Raw genomic sequence first — 20340 nt, 5'->3', positions numbered from 1 at the left:
TCTTAAAGCAAAGAGAGAACTGCCTATTACACCAAAGGCACACTCAACCAGAAAGAAAGGTGCTACTATGGCCTTTCTAGGAAATATTCCAATGAACGAAATATGTAAGGCAGCAACATGGTCTACGCCTCATACATTTACTAAACACTACTGTGTAGATGTGTTATCTGCACAACAGGCTACAGTAGGTCAAGCCGTACTAAGAACTTTATTTCAAACTACTTCCACTCCTACAGGCTGAACCACCGCTTTTGGGGAGATAACTGCTTACTAGTCTATGCACAGCATGTGTATCTGCAGCTGCACATGCCACCGAACGGAAAATGTCACTTACCCAGTGTGCATCTGTTCGTGGCATTAGTCGCTGCAGATTCACATGCGCCCACCCTCCTCCCCGGGAGCCTGTAGCCGTTTAGAAGTAGATCTTGAACATTTGTACATTTGTAAATATATTACATTAAACCTTCATTTTGTACATACGTATTTATTCCATTGCATGGGCACTATTATTAGCATACACAACTCCTACCTCACCCTCTGCGGGGAAAACAATCTAAGATGGAGTCGACGCCCATGCGCAATGGAACCGAAGTGGGAGGAGTCCCTCGGTCTCGTGACTCAAAAAGACTTCTTCGAAGAAAAACAACTTGTAACACTCCGAGCCCAACACCAGACGGCGGACTGTGCACAGCATGTGAATCTGCAGCGACTAATGCCATTACCTAATGTGTAACCTTGACCTGCTGTGTTTACATTTGGTAAATTGTGATCATGCTATGGACTGTCTTACCTAATTGAGGTGTTGACCAAATAGATGTATTCTGCATTATAGTTCCTTCAGTGGTGTATCACTACTGCATTGTATGTATTGCTTGTGTTTTTTATCAGTTTTGCTCTTTCTTTGCAAAAATCTTAATAAAGAAATCAACCTATTTTGGCCGTTGAATGACCTACAAAACAAAATCTCAAAATTATCTAGACATTTTATTATTTCAAATTCATATCTGTCACTTATTTCTAACTTTAACCCACTAAAACTTAACACTTTTGTTAACCAAACACCTTATTTTGCACCCACAGGCAGGCTGAAATAATGCCATAAGCCTGCACACTTATCTAGTTTAATACCATCAGAACATTCATAGAGTTTGTCTACCACTAGTAATATTTTCCACTTTTCCTTTTCAGCCTTGTAATGTTTTATAAGATGAAAGTCCTTCCCAAGCGCTACTATTCTCTCCAGAATACACTCTAACATATCCAAGATTATTTTTTTATTTTTTTAAAGTATTGTAGGAAGTTGGCTCTGTATGCTCTATTTCAAAGTAAGGAATAGTATGCACAGAGTCCAAGGGTTCCCCTTAGAGGTAAGGTAGTGGTGAAAAGAGATAATACTAATGCTCTATTTTGTGGTAGTGTGGTCGAGCAGTAGGCTTATCAAAGGAGTAGTGTTAAGCATTTGTTGTACACACCCAGGCAATAAATGAGGAACACACACTCAGAGACAATTCCAGGCCAATAGGTTTTTGTATAGAAAAATATCTTTTCTTAGTTTATTTTAAGAACCACAGGTTCAAATTTTACATGTAATATCTCAAATGAAAGGTATTGCAGATAAGTACTTTAGGAACTTTGAATAATCACAATAGCATATATACTTTTCAAATAAAACACATATAGCTATTTTAAAACTAGACAGTGCAATTTTCAAGAGTTCCTGGGGAGGTAAGTATTTGTTAGTTCTTGCAGGTAAGTAAACCACCTACGTGGTTCAAGTTTGGGTCCAAGGTAGCCCACCGTTGGGGGTTCAGAGCAACCCCAAAGTTACCACACCAGCAGCTCAGGGCCAGTCAGGTGCGCAGAGGTCAAAGAGGTGCCCAAAACGCATAGGCTTCAATGGCGAAGGGGGTGTCCCGGTTCCAGTCTGCCAGCAGGTAAGTACCCGCGTCTTCGGAGGGCAGACCAGGGGGGTTTTGTAGGGCACCGGGGGGGACACAAGTCAGCACAGAAAGTACACCCTCAGCAGCATGGGGGCAGCCGGGTGCAGTGTGCAAACATGCGTCGGGTTTTCAATTGGAATCAATAGGAGACCAAGGGGTCTCTTCAGCGATGCAGGCAAGGGGGGGGCTCCTCGGGGTAGCCACCACCTGGGCAAGGGAGAGGGCCTCCTGGGGGTCACTCCTGCACTGGAGTTCCGATCTTTCAGGTCCTGGGGGCTGCGGGTGCAGGGTCTTTTCCAGGCGTCGGGATCTGGGAGTCAGTCAGTCGCGGTCAGGGGGAGCCTCGGGATTCCCTCTGCAGGCGTCGCTGTGGGGGCTCAGGGGGGGCAACTCTGGCTACTCACGGTCTCGTAGTCGCCGGGGAGTCCTCCCTGAAGTGTTTGTTCTCCACAAGTCGAGCCGAGGGCATCGGGTGCAGAGTAGCAAGTCTCACGCTTCCGGCGGGAAACGCAGTTGTCTTGAAGTTGCTTCTTTGGAAACAAAGTTGCAGTCTTGGATGAACAAGGCCGCTGTCCTCGGGAGTTTCTTGGTCCTTCTAGGGCAGGGCAGTCCTCTGAGGATTCAGAGCTCGCTGGTCCTGGGGAAAGCATCGCTGGAGCAGTGTCTTTTAGAAGGGAGGGAGACAGGCCGGTATAGCTGGGGCAAAAGCAGTTGGTGTCTCTGTCTTCTCTGCAGGGTTTTTCAGCTTAGCAGTCCTCTTCTTCTTAGGTTGCAGGAATCTGTTTTCCCTGGTTCTGGGGAGCCCCTAAATATTGAATTTAGGGGTGTGTTTAGGTCTGGGAGGGCAGTAGCCAATGGCTACTAGCCCTGAGGGTGGCTACACCCTCTTTCTGCCTCCTACCAAGGGGAGGGGGTCACATTCCTATCCCTATTGAGGGGATCCTCCATCTGCAAGATGGAGGATTTCTAAAAGTCAGAGTCACTTCAGCTCAGGTTGCCTTAGGGACTGTCCTGACTGGTCAGTGACTCCTCCTTGTTTTTCTCATTATCTCCTCCGGCCTTGCCGCCAAAAGTGGGGCTGTGGCCGGAGGGGGCGGGCAACTCCACTAGCTGGAATGCCCTGTGGCGCTGTAACAAAGGGGGTGAGCCTTTGAGGCTCACCGCCAGGTGTTACAGCTCCTGCAAGGGGAAGGTGATAAGCATCTCCACCCAGTGCAGGCATTGTTACTAGCCACAGAGTGACAAAGGCACTCTCCCCATGTGGCCAGCAACATGTCTCTAAGGTGCCCTCTGGGGTGTATGTTACAATAAAATGTACACTGGCATCAGTGTGCATTTATTGTGCTGAGAAGTTTGATACCAAACTTCCCAGTTTTCAGTGTAGCCGTTATGGTGCTGTGGAGTTCGTGTTTGACAGACTCCCAGACCATATACTCTTATGGCTACCCTGCACTTACAATGTCTAAGGTTTTGCCTAGACACTGTAGGGGCACAGTGCTCATGCACTGGTGCCCTCACCTATGGTATAGTGCACCCTGCCTTAGGGCTGTAAGGCCTGCTAGAGGGGTGACTTATCTATACTGCATAGGCAGTGTGAGGTTGGCATGGCACCCTGAGGGGAGTGCCATGTCGACTTACTTGTTTTGTCCTCACTAGCACACACAAGCTGGCAAGCAGTGTGCCTGTGCTGAGTGAGGGGTCTCCAGGGTGGCATAAGATATGCTGCAGCCCTTAGAGACCTTCCCTGGCATCAGGGCCCTTGGTACCAGGGGTACCAGTTACAAGGGATTTGCCTGGATGCCAGGGTGTGCCAATTGTGTCAACAAAAGTACAGGTTAGGGAAAGAACACTGGTGCTGGGGCCTGGTTACCAGGCCTCAGCACACTTTCAAATCAAAACATACCATCAGCAAAGGCAAAATGTTAAGGGGTAACCATGCCAAGGAGGCATTTCCTTACAAGTATGGTTTCAACTATCCATGCACTTTTGTGGGGTGGGGACCTGTGATACTCACACTAGCTACTTTTAATAGGGTTATTTATGGTAGAGAAAACAGGGCATGTCCTACAAGATGGACGAGTTTAACAGTACTCTTAAGTAGAAAGCAAGCGGTTGACTGAGATTCTGATGAAGAATAGTCCCCTTCATATTAGAACATTGGAATGTTGGCAGCTCCATTGAAAACAATGGAGTGCTCCGGGCTTTTACTGGCCGGTAAAAGCCCACAGCGCCAACATTCCAATCTTCTTTGTTCACAGCAGCAGCTGTGAACAAAGCCTCACGAGCCTGAGGGGATTGTAATTCTCTCCAGTTCCGTGAAGCCTTTGTTTTATTTAGGAGAACATTCTGCTTTCTAATGGCAGAATGTTCTAATAGCCTTAGAACCCGCCGTAGCGGGCTCTAGCGGCTATTAAAGGCCCTCTCCCTTGTTAAAGGGCCTTGCCTTCGGCTCGGGCCTTTAACGTGGGAGCGGGCCTTTAATAGCTGGTAGAGCCCGCTACGGCTGGTTCTAAGGCTATATTAGAAGATTGGTATATTGGAAGCTCCATCGAAAACAAAGGAGTGCTCCTGGCTTTTAATGGCTGGTAGAAGCCCGGAACCCCAACATTCCAATGTTTTTATTCACAGCTGTTGCTGTGAACAAAGGCCTCATGGAGCTGAGGGGATTTTAGTCCCCTCGGCTCCGTGAGGCCTTTGTTTTAGCAGAATGTTCTAATAACCTTGTAGCCCTCCATAGTTGGGCTATACCGGCATTAAAGTCCCAGCTTTGGCTTGGGCCTTTAATGCTGGAGCAGGCCTTTAATGGCTGGTATAGCCCACTATGGCGGGATATAAGGCTATATTAGAACACTAGAATGTTGAGAGCTCCATTGTAGAAAATGGAGCAGCAGCGGCCTATATCATAAAGGCCTGCTGCTCTCAACATTTCAATGCCCTAATACACAGCATCTGCCTTTCTCTTTCCTTTGTCTCTTGAAAATATATTATTTAGGCAGAGGAAAGCAAATGGCAGAGGCTGTGCAGGAAGGCACAGTCTTCCTGTTTTGCCTATGTCTGAAAAATAAATTGTTCTGGAAAGAGGTTAGAGAACTTGTGACGACAATGGCTGAGGTTCATGTATATGATGCACAACCAAGTTATTGGGGGTTTTAAATGAACAAGCCTAATCAAAATGTATGAAAATTTTCTTGATATTGGGTAGTTGGTGGCACCTCAGGACAGGGTCAGACTGAACAAAAAATGTGCCTGTGCACTGAAATAAAAGTGGCCCCCAATAGCAAAACATATAGCAAAAAATTGGTGATATGAGAGAAATCAACAATGAATACCGGCCCACAACTGCTAAAAATTCAGCCCACACACTGATCTGTCAGACCAGACCATCGGGCATTGCCTGATTGCTTTGTTTGCCAGTCCGACCCTGCATCAAGATATTGCTAAACTTTAATTAAAGGATTAGTAACTATTGAGTATTAGAGTCATCTAGATCACAAAATATTTGGTTAATAATAGACAGTAATTAGTAACTGTGAAATAATACTTTCTGTCCCAGAATTCTCTCTCTATTTTACCATGACTCTCTCTCTATCTCACCATGAAGCACTCTCTCTCACAGCACACTTTTAATTCACACTACCGACCTTCATTCAAAAGAACCATTATACAACTAACAAAGCTCTCAAATCAAGGTATGCCCTTCATTCAGTGTACTGGTGTAAGGGTTTGGCCTCGCAAAACACAGAGAGAGACAGTTTATCACCCTATAAAGTACTGTTTTATGGAATTCCGTAGACCTCTCCCATTCAAATCTCAGTCAATACAAAATTCTCAAAAGCTATATGAATACATCCCATTGTTTAATACTTATAACATTTGACACTTTGCATTTCCCCCATATTCTGTTTCCTCCTGGGTTTGTCTTCCATTTTAGCTATCATTCTTCCTGCACCATATAAACACTGAAATGTGAGGCTTGCTAGTTGCAAGATGTTACCTCGTTTTTCGTTGATGTTTTTGATTCTTTTGTTTTTTGTAGTTACTCTGCCATCAAGATCAGAATGTACAAAAAGTTGCCTTGGATTGCATAATGAGTTACAGACATCAACATCTGATGCCATACAGGTAGCAAAGCCATACCTTTTGGAATCTTCGGAGCATGTATATGTTTCTTTTGTCTTTTTATTCTTTTCTACACCATAAACGTCCCATTCGATACTGATGAGATTCTACCAGTATAGAATGTTGTCCAGTGATGCATCTACAAAATAATTTATATACATTTTTTGGGACTAATATATACATTTCTTCAACTCTTTATTCCACCTTAGAACATATATATTTTTCTTTTATTTCGGTAGTAGTTTATTACAGATTCAACTTTGACGATGAATAATGTTTGTGGTGAAATGTGCATACTTTGTGTTTTTGCTGCATTTCACAGATAACACTCTTCCCTGAATTTGTTACCCACAGGGAGAACTTGCAACGCTTACTAGAAGACAAAAGCTTTAAGGAAGAAATTGTGCATTTTAGCATCTCCGAAGAGAGTACGATAGTAAAAGATGACCATCGGCCAGAATTAATTCCTGTGCTAATGAGGTTTGCATTGTCATATGAAATTGTCCTAATTATATTGGAATCTAATTCATGAGATTATCTCAATGAACATAACGTACTTTACTAAAACAGCCCCAGGGCACATATTTAATAAAGGAATAGTTAAGTTTAACAAGACAGCTGTAAAGCAATGGCTGCAAATTACGACGTATCCCACTAGATTTAGAATTAAGAATGTTTCCCTTCATTTTTTTAATTTATTGAGTTGTAAACAAGAGGTCAGCGTGGCCATAATTGTTCCCTGACTAGGGCTTGGTATTCAGGAAAAATGATGTATTGGAAATAAATCACTTCATTATATAAAATGGCAACTGTGAGAAAGTCAACTACACACCTTTAATAAGTGGCTCTCATATTGAGAAAATAGTGCAATCCTACATCTTATGCCTAAAGATGGGAGCCATGATACTTATAACCAGTATTCCTACTAAACAAGTTATTATAAAGACTCACACACCTCAATAAGTTACTAGATACATTTCCTTTTTAGTAAAATCATAAGAATTATTTTAATGAGTTTCTCCACAAAAATCTGTGTTAACATTATAATCTCATTTCCTTAATATGACCAATTATTCTTGCACCCTGAATGCCTTAATACACAGTGTATTATTAGTTTAGTCTTTGTTTTTCAACTGACACATATTTCATCCACTGGGCTTCTCCAAGGCTTTGGCTATAGTTCAGGAAATGTTTGGCTATAGTTCAGAAAATGTGTGCTTTTTTAGTTCTAAAATGGATAACCTTCTGTATCTCTATATAGTTAATTTATTTTAACTGACCTAGGAGTTAAGCTAAAACTCTGGCATGTGATTTTGTATTAAAGGATACTGTATGGGCGAATGAGAAGTAAAACTGGAGGCAAAACACAAGGCAAGTCTTCCGCAGGGACCCGCATGTCAATCGTTTTGAGATTCCTGGCTGGATCTTTGCCCGAGGAGATAAGGATGTTCTTAGATCTATTGTATGAACCAGTGCAACACCACAGTAAAGGTATGCTTCTGTACTGTTTAATTCTTTATTGTATTCCGTACAAGTTTCTAAATGTGTAAAAAAAAAAAAAAAAAAATGATTTTTGGAGTTGTCAACGACGTAGGAGCATTTCTTGCCTTAAACTCAATTACATTATCCTGTGTTTGCCTTTATAGCAATTAAATCTTTCTAAAGTGCATGTAGGGTGCATGAAGACTTCTAAAATAACAGTTGTCATTTTAAACGCTTCCAATAAGTAGTAAATTATTTTTTGTTTGGGGAGATCTAAGAAGGGGTTTGCAGAGAGGGTGATGATAATGCTGTTAGTTTCATGTGCTAATATGTAACATTTTACTTGGCCGGTAATGATCATTTTATGAGTAATCAAACATGAGACCATAATAAGTGTTTATTACCTATTTGGACATTTCATCCCATTTCAAAACTTACAGGGACACACTGTCATTGCAGAGGCTTATTAAACAATCAGAATGTGGAATGAATTGTCTGATTGGCTGTAAAGAAATGGCTCCCTGTTGCAGTTACCCCCCACTTTTTGCCTGATACTGATGCTGACTTGACTGAGAAGTGTGCTGGGACCCTGCTAACCAGGCCCCAGCACCAGTGTTCCTTCACCTAAAATGTACCATTGTGTCCACAATTGGCACACCCTGGCATTCAGATAAGTCCATTGTAACTGGTACTTCTAGTACCAAGGGCCCTGATGCCAAGGAAGGTCTCTAAGGGCTGCAGCATGTCTTATGCCACCCTAGAGACCCCTCACTCAGCACAGACACACTGCTTACAAGCCTGTGTGTGCTAGTGAGAACAAAATGAGTAAGTCGACATGGCACTCCCCTCAGGGTGCCATGCCAGCCTCTCACTGCCTATGCAGTATAGGTAAGACACCCCTCTAGCAGGCCTTACAGCCCTAAGGCAGGGTGCACTATACCATAGGTGAGGGTACCAGTGCATGAGCATGGTACCCCTACAGTGTCTAAACAAAACCTTAGACATTGTAAGTGCAGGGTAGCCATAAGAGTATATGGTCTGGGAGTCTGTCAAACACGAACTCCACAGCACCATAATGGCTACACTGAAAACTGGGAAGTTTGGTATCAAACTTCTCAGCACAATAAATGCACACTGATGCCAGTGTACATTTTATTGTAAAATACACCACAGAGGGCACCTTAGAGGTGCCCCCTGAAACTTAACCAACTAGCTGTGTAGGCTGACTGGTTCCAGCAGCCTGCCACACTAGAGACATGTTGCTGGCCCCATGGGGAGAGTGCCTTTGTCACTCTGAGGCCAGTAACAAAGCCTGCACTGGGTGGAGATGCTAACACCTCCCCCAGGCAGGAGCTGTAACACCTGGCGGTGAGCCTCAAAGGCTCACCCCTTTGTCACAGCCCAGCAGGGCACTCCAGCTTAGTGGAGTTGCCCGCCCCCTCCGGCCACGGCCCCCACTTTTGGCGGCAAGGCTGGAGGGAACAAAGAAAGCAACAAGGAGGAGTCACTGGCCAGTCAGGACAGCCCCTAAGGTGTCCTGAGCTGAAGTGACTCTTACTTTTAGAAATCCTCCATCTTGCAGATGGAGGATTCCCCCAATAGGGTTAGGATTGTGACCCCCTCCCCTTGGGAGGAGGCACAAAAAGGGTGTACCCACCCTCAGGGCTAGTAGCCATTGGCTACTAACCCCCCAGACCTAAACACGCCCTTAAATTTAGTATTTAAGGGCTACCCTGAACCCTAGAAAATTAGATTCCTGCAACTACAAGAAGAAGGACTGCCTAGCTGAAAAACCCCTGCAGAGGAAGACCAGAAGACGACAACTGCCTTGGCTCCAGAAACTCACCGGCCTGTCTCCTGCCTTCCAAAGATCCTGCTCCAGCGACGCCTTCCAAAGGGACCAGCGACCTCGACATCCTCTGAGGACTGCCCCTGCTTCGAAAAGACAAGAAACTCCCGAGGACAGCGGACCTGCTCCAAGAAAAGCTGCAACTTTGTTTCCAGCAGCTTTAAAGAACCCTGCAAGCTCCCCGCAAGAAGCGTGAGACTTGCAACACTGCACCCGGCGACCCCGACTCGGCTGGTGGCGATCCAATACCTCAGGAGGGACCCCAGGACTACTCTGATACTGTGAGTACCAAAACCTGTCCCCCCTGAGCCCCCACAGCGCCGCCTGCAGAGGGAATCCCGAGGCTTCCCCTGACCGCGACTCTTTGAACCTAAAGTCCCGACGCCTGGGAGAGACCTTGCACCCGCAGCCCCCAGGACCTGAAGGACCGGACTTTCACTGGAGAAGTGACCCCCAGGAGTCCCTCTCCCTTGCCCAAGTGGAGGTTTCCCCGAGGAACCCCCCCCTTGCCTGCCTGCAGCGCTGAAGAGATCCCGAGATCTCTCATAGACTAACATTGCGAACCCGACGCTTGCTTCTACACTGCACCCGGCCGCCCCCGCGCTGCTGAGGGTGAAATTTCTGTGTGGGCTTGTGTCCCCCCCGGTGCCCTACAAAACCCCCCTGGTCTGCCCTCCGAAGACGCGGGTACTTACCTGCAAGCAGACCGGAACCGGGGCACCCCCTTCTCTCCATTCTAGCCTATGTGTTTTGGGCACCACTTTGAACTCTGCACCTGACCGGCCCTGAGCTGCTGGTGTGGTGACTTTGGGGTTGCTCTGAACCCCCAACGGTGGGCTACCTTGGACCAAGAACTAAGCCCTGTAAGTGTCTTACTTACCTGGTTAACCTAACAAAGACTTACCTCCCCTAGGAACTGTGAAAATTGCTCTAAGTGTCCACTTTTAAAACAGCTATTTGTGAATAACTTGAAAAGAATACATGCAATTTTGATGATTTGAAGTTCCTAAAGTACTTACCTGCAATACCTTTCGAATGAGATATTACATGTAGAATTTGAACCTGTGGTTCTTAAAATAAACTAAGAAAAGATATTTTTCTATATAAAAACCTATTGGCTGGATTTGTCTCTGAGTGTGTGTACCTCATTTATTGTCTATGTGTATGTACAACAAATGCTTAACACTACTCCTTGGATAAGCCTACTGCTCGACCACACTACCACAAAATAGAGCATTAGTATTATCTCTTTTTGCCACTATCTTACCTCTAAGGGGAACCCTTGGACTCTGTGCATACTATTCCTTACTTTGAAATAGTGCATACAGAGCCAACTTCCTACATTGGCCCAGTGCATGGTGACCTCTATTAGATAATTTATGCCCTTATGTAATGTTTTCTAGTAAATAAAGTGTTTGGAGGCACTGCATTTTCATGAAAACCATTCAAGAGTTTAAATGGTACTCTTGTTTTGATTGATATTTGTTTCTTATATTAAGAAACATCAGTTGCATTGCATTATCTTGTTTTAGCTATTACACTGTTAGCTGTTTGGGGCTACTTCCAAAAAGCACAGTTGTCTTGCTGCCTTTCCCATTTGGAAGTTATTTTAGACATGTTCTGACTAGACTATCTTTTTTGGTGCTAGCCTCTATAAACTGTTACACTCCCTCTCCACGGAGAAAGCTTTCTTCTGAAGTTATCTTGCCATTTCTGTACCCATTAATGATTATCCTAGTACTTTCCAATCATACAATTCCTTGTTTTATATCTGAAGAAATAAATGTTATCACCGAAAATGCACTTTTTGAGCTTTTGGATGTTGTGCCTTGAAAAACTAACAATTTTGAAAACTGAATATACAAATAAAAACAACTTTTTTAAAAATAAAAAATAAAACATCCCTGCTTCTAAGAACTTTATTTACCAGAAGGGAATCTGAATATAAGGATTGTTAACATACCTGGTCATATACTGCTTTTGTGTTCTCATCAATACTCTTTTGGTAATTTTCCTCTGATTTTGCATTTCAGGCCATTGCTGTGCTGCAGTTCTTAAAGCGGTAGAAGAAGCAGATTTGTCCAAGACCCTTCCCCTTGGGCGTCAGCACAGTCTATTCAATAGTTTTGAGGCTATACTGAAAAACTTGGGTCACCTGATTAGCCAGTATCTACCTGAGTTTTTGCAAATATTGCTCTGTATGGTAGCATCAGTGTCCCATCTGCTTGATCAAAGAGAAAAGGTAAGTGATATTTCATACAATTGCAAAGTGGGGGCTGGTTAAATGATACCAGTTATAAAATCAATAGTTCATTAAATCCATTGTACATTCACTTGCCATTGGAGCCTGTGTACTATTTGGGAAAACTCTCTTCATTTCCATTTCACTATTCCTTTTTGTATACGGTCAAATTTAATTTAATGTTTAATTCTTTAATGCATAGGTTTAACACATAGTTTTTGGGAGCTTTAACATTGTAAAACAAACAGTACCCAACATTCAACAGTGAGAACCCCAAAAGTCTTCCCCCTTTAATATTTCAGGCCTTAGTAAGCCTACTCTGTGGTTCACCATTTAGGGTAAACTCAAAAGACAGCCCCCTCTGGCATGTAAATGCAAAGTGGGCACTTCCCACAAGGAGGATAAGACTATCTTATTTTAAGATGATCAAAGAGATCAAACAAATATAAATTGAGTAATTAATGTTGGTTGTTAATTTGTTTGCACTATTTTCTTTTTTAACTGCAAAGGTTAGGTGTGTGTGTGTGTGTGTGTGTGTGTGTGTGTGTGTGTGTGTGTGTGTGTGTGAACTGCCAAAAGTGCTCACTGCCAGGCTCCTAAAGGCCCCAGAGGGGTGGTGCGTCATAAACCGGCAGAGGACTCCGGTTAAAAATATAAACAATACAACAAACTTCCACTGGAAGGACGCACACTCAGGAATTCACAAAAAAAGTGAGTTTATTAACACAACACAACGCGTTTCGGCTGTCAAGCAGCCTTGATCACGTGTATAATTCCACCAGTGTACACTTAGTTAAATACCCCCTAGATGTAGACATAAAAATAGGACTACCTGTTTTAATAACTTTCAAAAGTAAAAAACAAACATAAAAATAGAAATAGGACTACCTGTTGTATTACCTTACAAGAGTAAGAATAAAGAATATGTACAATTGAAAGCAACAAATCTATAAGGAATTACAAAGTACAATTCATTCACAATAATAGATAAATAAATAACTGGGTTAATACTATTCCATATATTCAAGAACATAATACTTCTTATAAATATCCAATTTCAGGATTGTATTATCATAAACACCCAATTAAACATGATAAAATTTGTTGACTGGTTGTATTATAAAATATATAAAAATGTATAATTATAAAACCTTAATGCCAATTATACTCATTCATTTAATGAATTAAATATTCTTTATAACAAATATAAATATGCAAAAAAGTTCAATAATATATAGATATATAAATATATAAATACAGAAACATACCTGTGACCAGTCTTTCAATTATAAAATTCAAATTATTAAAATTTAAATTTTAAGAATTGTAATTGTAAATTTAATTTCTCTTATTTGAAACATCAAAATTCATTTAGTCACTATATTTCCTATATTTTATCATATACTTTCAAAATTTATGTTCTAATATCCATGTATTTTCACCTAAAACAACTGTGAGACTCAATCCCCTCAAAATCTATACAACAGCACCAAATCCTACACAATTTGTAAGTATCCGGTACCCTTGACGCCCCAAGAGACAACGGACAATTGTGTATTCTGGACTCAGGAATCCATCCGGACTCCTCAATTCTGAAAAAAATATATAAAAATAACTTTATTAAAACCACACAATAGCTTTAAGACACCAGTACTCAATACCATAGAGCAATATTGTCTAATACATCAAAATTTAATATTCGAGATTTCATGACTATTATCATCTCCCCATACTATAATCATCCAAATAAGTGGGTATTGAGTTCCTCACTCATATTCAATCCTCCTGGTGTCTTAGTTTCTAAATCAACAATAAATTTGGATTCTTTAATGCGTAAAGCCAACTCTCTGTTGCCTCCTCTATGATGTAGAGGTACATGTTCAATGCCAAAATACGATAGTAGAGTGGCATCTGAGTTATGATAATCCTGAAAGTGTCTTGCTACCGGATAGTGGTTGTGACAGCTCGCATATGTTCAAGAATGCGTTTCTTTACTGCATGTTTAGTACTTCCCACATACCACAAGTGACACGGACATTCAAGTACATAGACAGTAAAAGGAGTACTACATGTTAAAAACTGCTTAATGGATCTAATATTTCCTGTTTTTTTAGTGGGATTCTCTTTCCTTGCCACACTGTTACGACAAGCTTTGCAGTGACCACAAGGAAAAAAGCCCTGTAGGTTATGCTCCTTAACCTGGGAAGATGGAGAAATATCATTAGATCGCAACATATCATGGAGATTACGACCTCTTCTGTATGTAATCGAGGGCCATCTCTGAATCTCTTTACCTATAACAGGATCACTCTTCAAAATATTCCAATGTTTTGAGACAATCTTTTTAATCTGTGTAGTGTCCTCATTAAAGGTTAAAATTAGTCGAGTATCTTCATTAGTCTCTTTTTCTATTATAGTCGTATTATCAAAAAGGGTCTGAATTCTCTCCACCTTTTAAATTTTTTCTATAGCCTTTTTGGTTACCCAATCCGGGTAACCCCTTTGTTTGAATCTTCTAACCATTTCTTCCTGTTCTCGTTCAAACAACTCATCTGTGTTACTTATTCTTTTAGCCCTCAATAATTCTCCATATGGAATACTCCATTTCAATTTATCTGGATGTCCACTAGTGGCATGCAGTAGACTATTTCCTGCTGTCTTTTTACGAAAGAGTTCAGTATGGATCATTCTGTCTTTAATCTCAATTTTTGTATCTAAAAATTCTATAGACACTTTGCTAATATTGTACGTTAATCTAATATTAAGTTCATTTTCATTAAGTTTCTTAATAAACTTTATGGCCTCCTTCTCAGATCCTTTCCAGATTATAAACAAATCATCAATATACCTGAGCCACAATATGGCTTGATTGATTTCAGGATATTTCTCTTCATCTTTAAAAATATCTTCTTCCCAAAGACCCAAGAATAAACAGGCAAAACTTGGAGCAAAGCAAGTTCCCATAGCAGTCCCAAGAACCTGTTTATATAGCTGACCATTAAATAAAAAGATATTATTGGTCAAACAGTAGGTTATCATTTCGATAATCATGTCTGTATGTGCTAGATATTTTAGGGATCTAGTATGTAAAAAATGTCTGCATGCTTGTATACCCTTCTCATGGTCAATGATGGTATATAGAGAATTGACGTCTAGAGATATGAGTAAAAAATCTTCTTCCCAAATGATGCCCTCCAATTTACCTAAAAAATCCTTGGTGTCTTGTACATACGAAGGTAAATTCATGACAAAATCTCTTAGGAAAAAATCCACATATTTGGATACATTTTCTAGTGCATTACCACAAGAGGATACTATTGGTCTCCCAGGGGGATTGATCCTGTCCTTATGGATTTTAGGGAGAATATAAAATATAGGTAACTTTGGAAAATCCTTTTTCAAAAAACAGAATTCTTCCCATACTAGTAGGCCTTTATCCTTCCACTCTGTTAGGAGATGCCATATCCCAGTAATGCTACTAGCATTTACATCTTTAGTCACAACTTTATAAAATTGTGTATTACTCAGTTGGCGCATAACCTCATCAATATATTTTTGCCTCTTCCAAAGTACTATATTACCTCCTTTATCTGCTGGACAGATAATAGTATCACCATCTTCTGCCAATAATCTGATAGTTTCCCTCTGGTTAAATGTCATATTGTTATTACTTCTTGATCTGAACCATGTTCGATGTCGAAAATGTATCAGATCACGAACTATCATATCATAAAAAGTGTCAATATTGTCATGATTCATATTTGGAAAAAATGTTGATTTAGGTTTAAAACCAGAAGGGACTACTCAATCATATACAATACCCAATTCATCCAGACTCTGATATAAATTTTTCTCATAGCCCCTTACTGTATGGTCCTGTTCTAACTCATGCAGGGTTAACAGGGTATCCACATCACTAATAGCTAAAACATGTTCATTATCATCAATACTCTTAAGAGATTCTGAACTGTTATCAGTATTACCTTTCATTTTGAACCATTTTTTTAATTTCAATTTTCTAATGAACTTAAACAAGTCAATACGAGTTTCAGTATAATTAAAACGCGTAATTGGACAAAAAGAAAGACCCAAACTTTATGTTCTTTTATCATCCTCAGTTAAAATATGGTCTGATAAATTAATAATCGTCTTATTCACCGTTTCTGTATCCATTAAGTCACTGTGTTGGAGCCACTTGTTGTTTTTACCAATTGCTCCAAATTTTGGTCTTTTCTTGGTGCGGTTTCGAATTCTCTCTCTCCTCTTCTGACTCCGGCTCGTCTTCCTCTTCGTCCTGTTGGTCTGCCCCTGTGATTTTGTCCCTCTCCTTTCTGTTTGTATGGTACTTGCCTGCCACGACGCAGCAGGCGATATTCGTCAAAAAAAGTAGCCGGCTTGTTGGTAACTTCGACACTAGACATTTCACTATCCGTTGAACTTAAAGAATCAATCTCTTGTGCACTTTCAAGTTCACTTTCAGAGGTTGAGGGCTGAACCATAGGCATGAGAGTATTGGGGCCAGATTTATACAGATGATCATATTTTCTGCTGAAAGTTAGGATCCTTCCGCTTTCATAATCTCCAATATCTCTATGGAGTTTTTGTTGTTTTTTAATTTTTATATCGTCTTCATATTTCTTCAGTTTAACCTTCATGGTTTCTAGAAAACGAGAAATAATTTCTTTTTCTTTTTCAGACCTGCTAGCAAAATCCTCTTTTATTTTTTTAATATCTGATAACAGGATCTCGCGGTCACGCCAAGCATATTTAACCAAAATTTCTAACATATGTTTAGAACTGATTGCAGAATTATCCGCCCATTCTTTTAACATTTCAGGATTCGGAGACTCATACACTGGTGTAAAAAAATTCTTAGTCCTCTTGGGACCATATTTTGATCAATATAATTCTGTAGGGACGTGGCTTCCCACCATTTAGACATTTCTTGTTTGCACAGTTTTTCCAACTTATGTAAAGATGTATTCAAATCATTGTTGCAGCCCAAATCCATCCCAAGTGGTTACCTCTTATGGCAGTTTTCGCAAATAGTACCTGAGCAGCCATTTTTCTTTCATTATCAATATCATCATCCATATTGTTGACTTCAATATTTAAAAATTAAAAGGAACTATACGTCTCTACTGTGAAATATAAACACTCTCAAAAATGTGAAAAACCCCTGGAAAAATACCAGTTCCCCTTGCCGGAACCTCACTACTACAAAGTTCAAATAGCTTTTGCAAGTGCAAAAGACCAAAAATATCTTATTATATTAGATGCCACAATAATGTAATTCAAAAGCCTTTGAAATTACAGCATTTTTCAAAAATCACAGCAATTTTGCAAAAAGAAAAAAAAGAAAAAAACTCACGATATGTGAGCTTTAGTTGTAACTCCGGATATCAGCATGTACAGATTCAAATATTCACAACTGAAAAAATGATTTATTTGTATTTCCAAAATACGCTTCTGATGTTAGATTTCCAATACTGGGCTTTTTTTTAGAGGACAATTCCACAAAAATGCGGATGCCCGGTAAACAAAAAACAATCGTCGCGCACATAGAGGTCTCTCAATAACAGCCCTTTAACATCTCATAGCTATCAGGGTTCACCGGCTTCAAACACGCCTAGTCAGGAAGAGTATAGAGTAGAAAATCGGAACACCATTTCACATTAGTCCGTGACCATCAAATAAATCCATTCAAACAAACCGTTCACAAAAAAAACGTTGTTAATTAAGCCTCCCGTTATAATTGCAATAGTATGAATGGCAACACGGCGGCAGAAGATTCTACTTGCCGTCACCCCGGTCACGAAGTTATTCCTCTCGATTTTCCATTTGAAGGCAGCTCAAGCGTTAAGATGAAGTGTAAGCAGAGTCTTGCCGATCAGCCGCCAGCAGAATGTGCTGTTGTTTAGTGGAACGTCATAATCAAAGACGCTCCGCTGTGCTCGCACCATCAAGGATGGCCAACTCCGGGTGCAGCTGGGTTGTACGTGCTTCAAAAGCGGCGCGGCACCAATGAAAAATCGGTAAAGTCAACTCGCCGAATGTTAGAAAAATCGCTACAATCCACACCGCCAAAAATCCAGGACTCAACGAAATCCTTCGAATACTAACAAATGCTTGTATGCATCATAAAAAATAATAGAAATAAATGATCTTCGCCAGGTAACCGGCCGGCCAAGCGGAGCCCCAAACAATTACATGAACTGCCAAAAGTGCTCACTGCCAGGCTCCTAAAGGCCCCAGAGGGGTGGTGCGTCATAAACCGGCAGAGCACTCCGGTTAAAAATATAAACAATACAACAAACTTCCACTGGAAGGACGCACACTCAGGAATTCACAAAAAAAGTGAGTTTATTAACACAACACAACGCGTTTCGGCTGTCAAGCAGCCTTGATCACGTGTATAATTCCACCAGTGTACACTTAGTTAAATACCCCCTAGATGTAGATACGCATGTTTTGCATAGCTCGCCATCTGGTGTTGGGCCGGAGTGTTACAAGTTGTTTTTCTTCGAAGAATTCTTTCAAGTCACGGGACCGAGTGACTCCTCCTTTTGTCTCCATTGCGCATGGGCGTCGACTCCATCTTCGATTGTTTTTTTTCCGCCATCGGGTTAGGACTTGTTCCTGTCGCTCCGAGTTTCGGAACGGAAAGATAGCTAATTTCGGAAGATTTTCGTCGGTATTGTTGCGTTCGGGATCGGCTTAGTTAGATTCAACACCGCGTCTAAGATCGAAGAGCTCCGGTGCCCTTCGGGGTAATTTTTTCGATCCCCCGTCGGGGCCTGGTCGGCCCGACCGCGTGCAGAAGAACGCCGATGGAACAGACCCCGTTCCGTTTCTGTCCCAAATGCCACAATAAATACCCCTATACAGACCAACACTTGGTCTGCAACCTGTGCCTGTCACCTGAGCACAGTGAAGACACCTGCGAGGCCTGTCGTGCGTTCCGGTCCCGAAAAACACTCCGAGACCGTCGAGCCAGAAGACTTCAGATGGCGTCCGCGCCGACAGCCCACCGGGAGTTCGAGGAACAAGAAGAGGAGGGAACCTTTTCGATCCAAGAATCGGACTCCGAAGGATTCGACGATACACAAACCGTGAGTAAGACGTCGAAAACCACTCAGAAGAAGATTTACAAGGCCCAGGGGACGCCACTGCCACCAGGCCATGGCTCGACCCATAAATTCGGTGACCGACCGTCGGCACCGAAAAAGGCCCAAACAGTGCCGAGATCGTCCGACTCCGGTCGAGACACCGGCACGCAGCCTTCTCGGGACCGAGAAAGTGCTGGAGACAAGCATCGACACCGAGATGCCGGTGTAGATACGGCTCGACGCCGAGACAGCGGCACCGAAGAAGATCGACGCCGAGAGGTTTCGGCCCCGAAAAAGAAAAAAGCCACCTCGGAGCCGAAAAAAGATGCAGACAGGGTTTCGGTGCCAAAACAAACTGCAACCGACCCAGTTTCAGGCTCTTATACAGAAGAGCACTCGCTAACCTCCCAAATGCAAAAGCATAGGTTTGAGGAAGAGCTACACTCAACTGATGTAGACCATACGCAAAAGCGTATTTTCATACAGCAGGGGACAGGAAAAATAAGCACCCTTCCCCCTATTAGAAGAAAGAGAAGATTGGAGTTCCAAACTGAACAAACACCACAAACAAAAGTGGTGAAAAAAGTTACCCCACCACCCTCTCCTCCATCTGTGATTAACGTCTCACCAGCACAAACTCCATCACATTCCCCAGCTCACACCACCATGAGCCAGGGTGACCAAGATCAAGACGCATGGGACTTATACGACGCCCCAGTGTCAGATAACAGTCCGGAGGCATACCCTACGAAGCCATCTCCACCAGAGGACAGCACTGCGTATTCTCAAGTGGTGGCTAGAGCAGCACAATTTCACAATGTAAGCCTCCACTCAGAACAGGTCGAGGATGACTTTTTATTCAACACACTCTCCTCCACCCACAGCTCCTACCAAAGCCTGCCTATGCTCCCTGGTATGCTCCGGCACGCAAAAGAAATCTTTAAGGAGCCGGTCAAAAGTAGGGCAATCACACCAAGAGTGGAAAAAAAGTATAAGGCGCCTCCTACAGACCCGGTTTTCATCACTACACAGCTGCCACCAGACTCTGTCGTTGTAGGAGCAGCTAGGAAAAGGGCCAACTCCCACACATCTGGAGATGCACCACCCCCAGATAAAGAAAGCCGCAAGTTCGATGCAGCTGGTAAGAGAGTCGCAGCACAAGCTGCAAACCAGTGGCGCATCGCTAACTCCCAGGCACTACTTGCGCGCTATGACAGAGCCCATTGGGATGAGATGCAACATCTCATTGACCATCTGCCCAAGGACCTACAAAATAGGGCAAAACAAGTGGTTGAGGAGGGACAGACCATTTCCAACAACCAAATCCGCTCCTCCATGGACGCTGCAGATACAGCTGCACGGACAATTAATACATCTGTAACTATCAGAAGGCATGCATGGCTCCGAACGTCTGGATTTAAACCAGAGATTCAGCAAGCAGTTCTCAATATGCCTTTTAACGAAAAAGAACTGTTCGGTCCAGAAGTGGACACAGCGATTGAGAAACTCAAAAAAGACACGGACACTGCTAAAGCCATGGGCGCACTCTACTCCCCGCAGAGCAGAGGGAATTACAGCACATTCCGTAAAACACCCTTT

General features: G+C 42.2%; 1 protein-coding gene across 1 annotated transcript in view; it reads left to right on the top strand.

The window, feature by feature from the left end:
• Positions 1-20340, top strand: part of UTP20 (UTP20 small subunit processome component) — a 966235-nt gene that overhangs the window by 343606 nt on the left and 602289 nt on the right. The window contains exons 24-27 of the mRNA XM_069229033.1: positions 5977-6062; positions 6414-6539; positions 7384-7550; positions 11424-11632. Of these exons, the coding sequence (XP_069085134.1) occupies positions 5977-6062; positions 6414-6539; positions 7384-7550; positions 11424-11632 (588 nt within the window). The remainder of the gene's footprint in view (positions 1-5976; positions 6063-6413; positions 6540-7383; positions 7551-11423; positions 11633-20340) is intronic.

This window comes from Pleurodeles waltl, chromosome 4_1, assembly GCF_031143425.1.
Source record: "Pleurodeles waltl isolate 20211129_DDA chromosome 4_1, aPleWal1.hap1.20221129, whole genome shotgun sequence".
Lineage (NCBI taxonomy): Eukaryota > Metazoa > Chordata > Amphibia > Caudata > Salamandridae > Pleurodeles > Pleurodeles waltl.
This window is presented reverse-complemented; position numbering and strand designations above follow the sequence as displayed.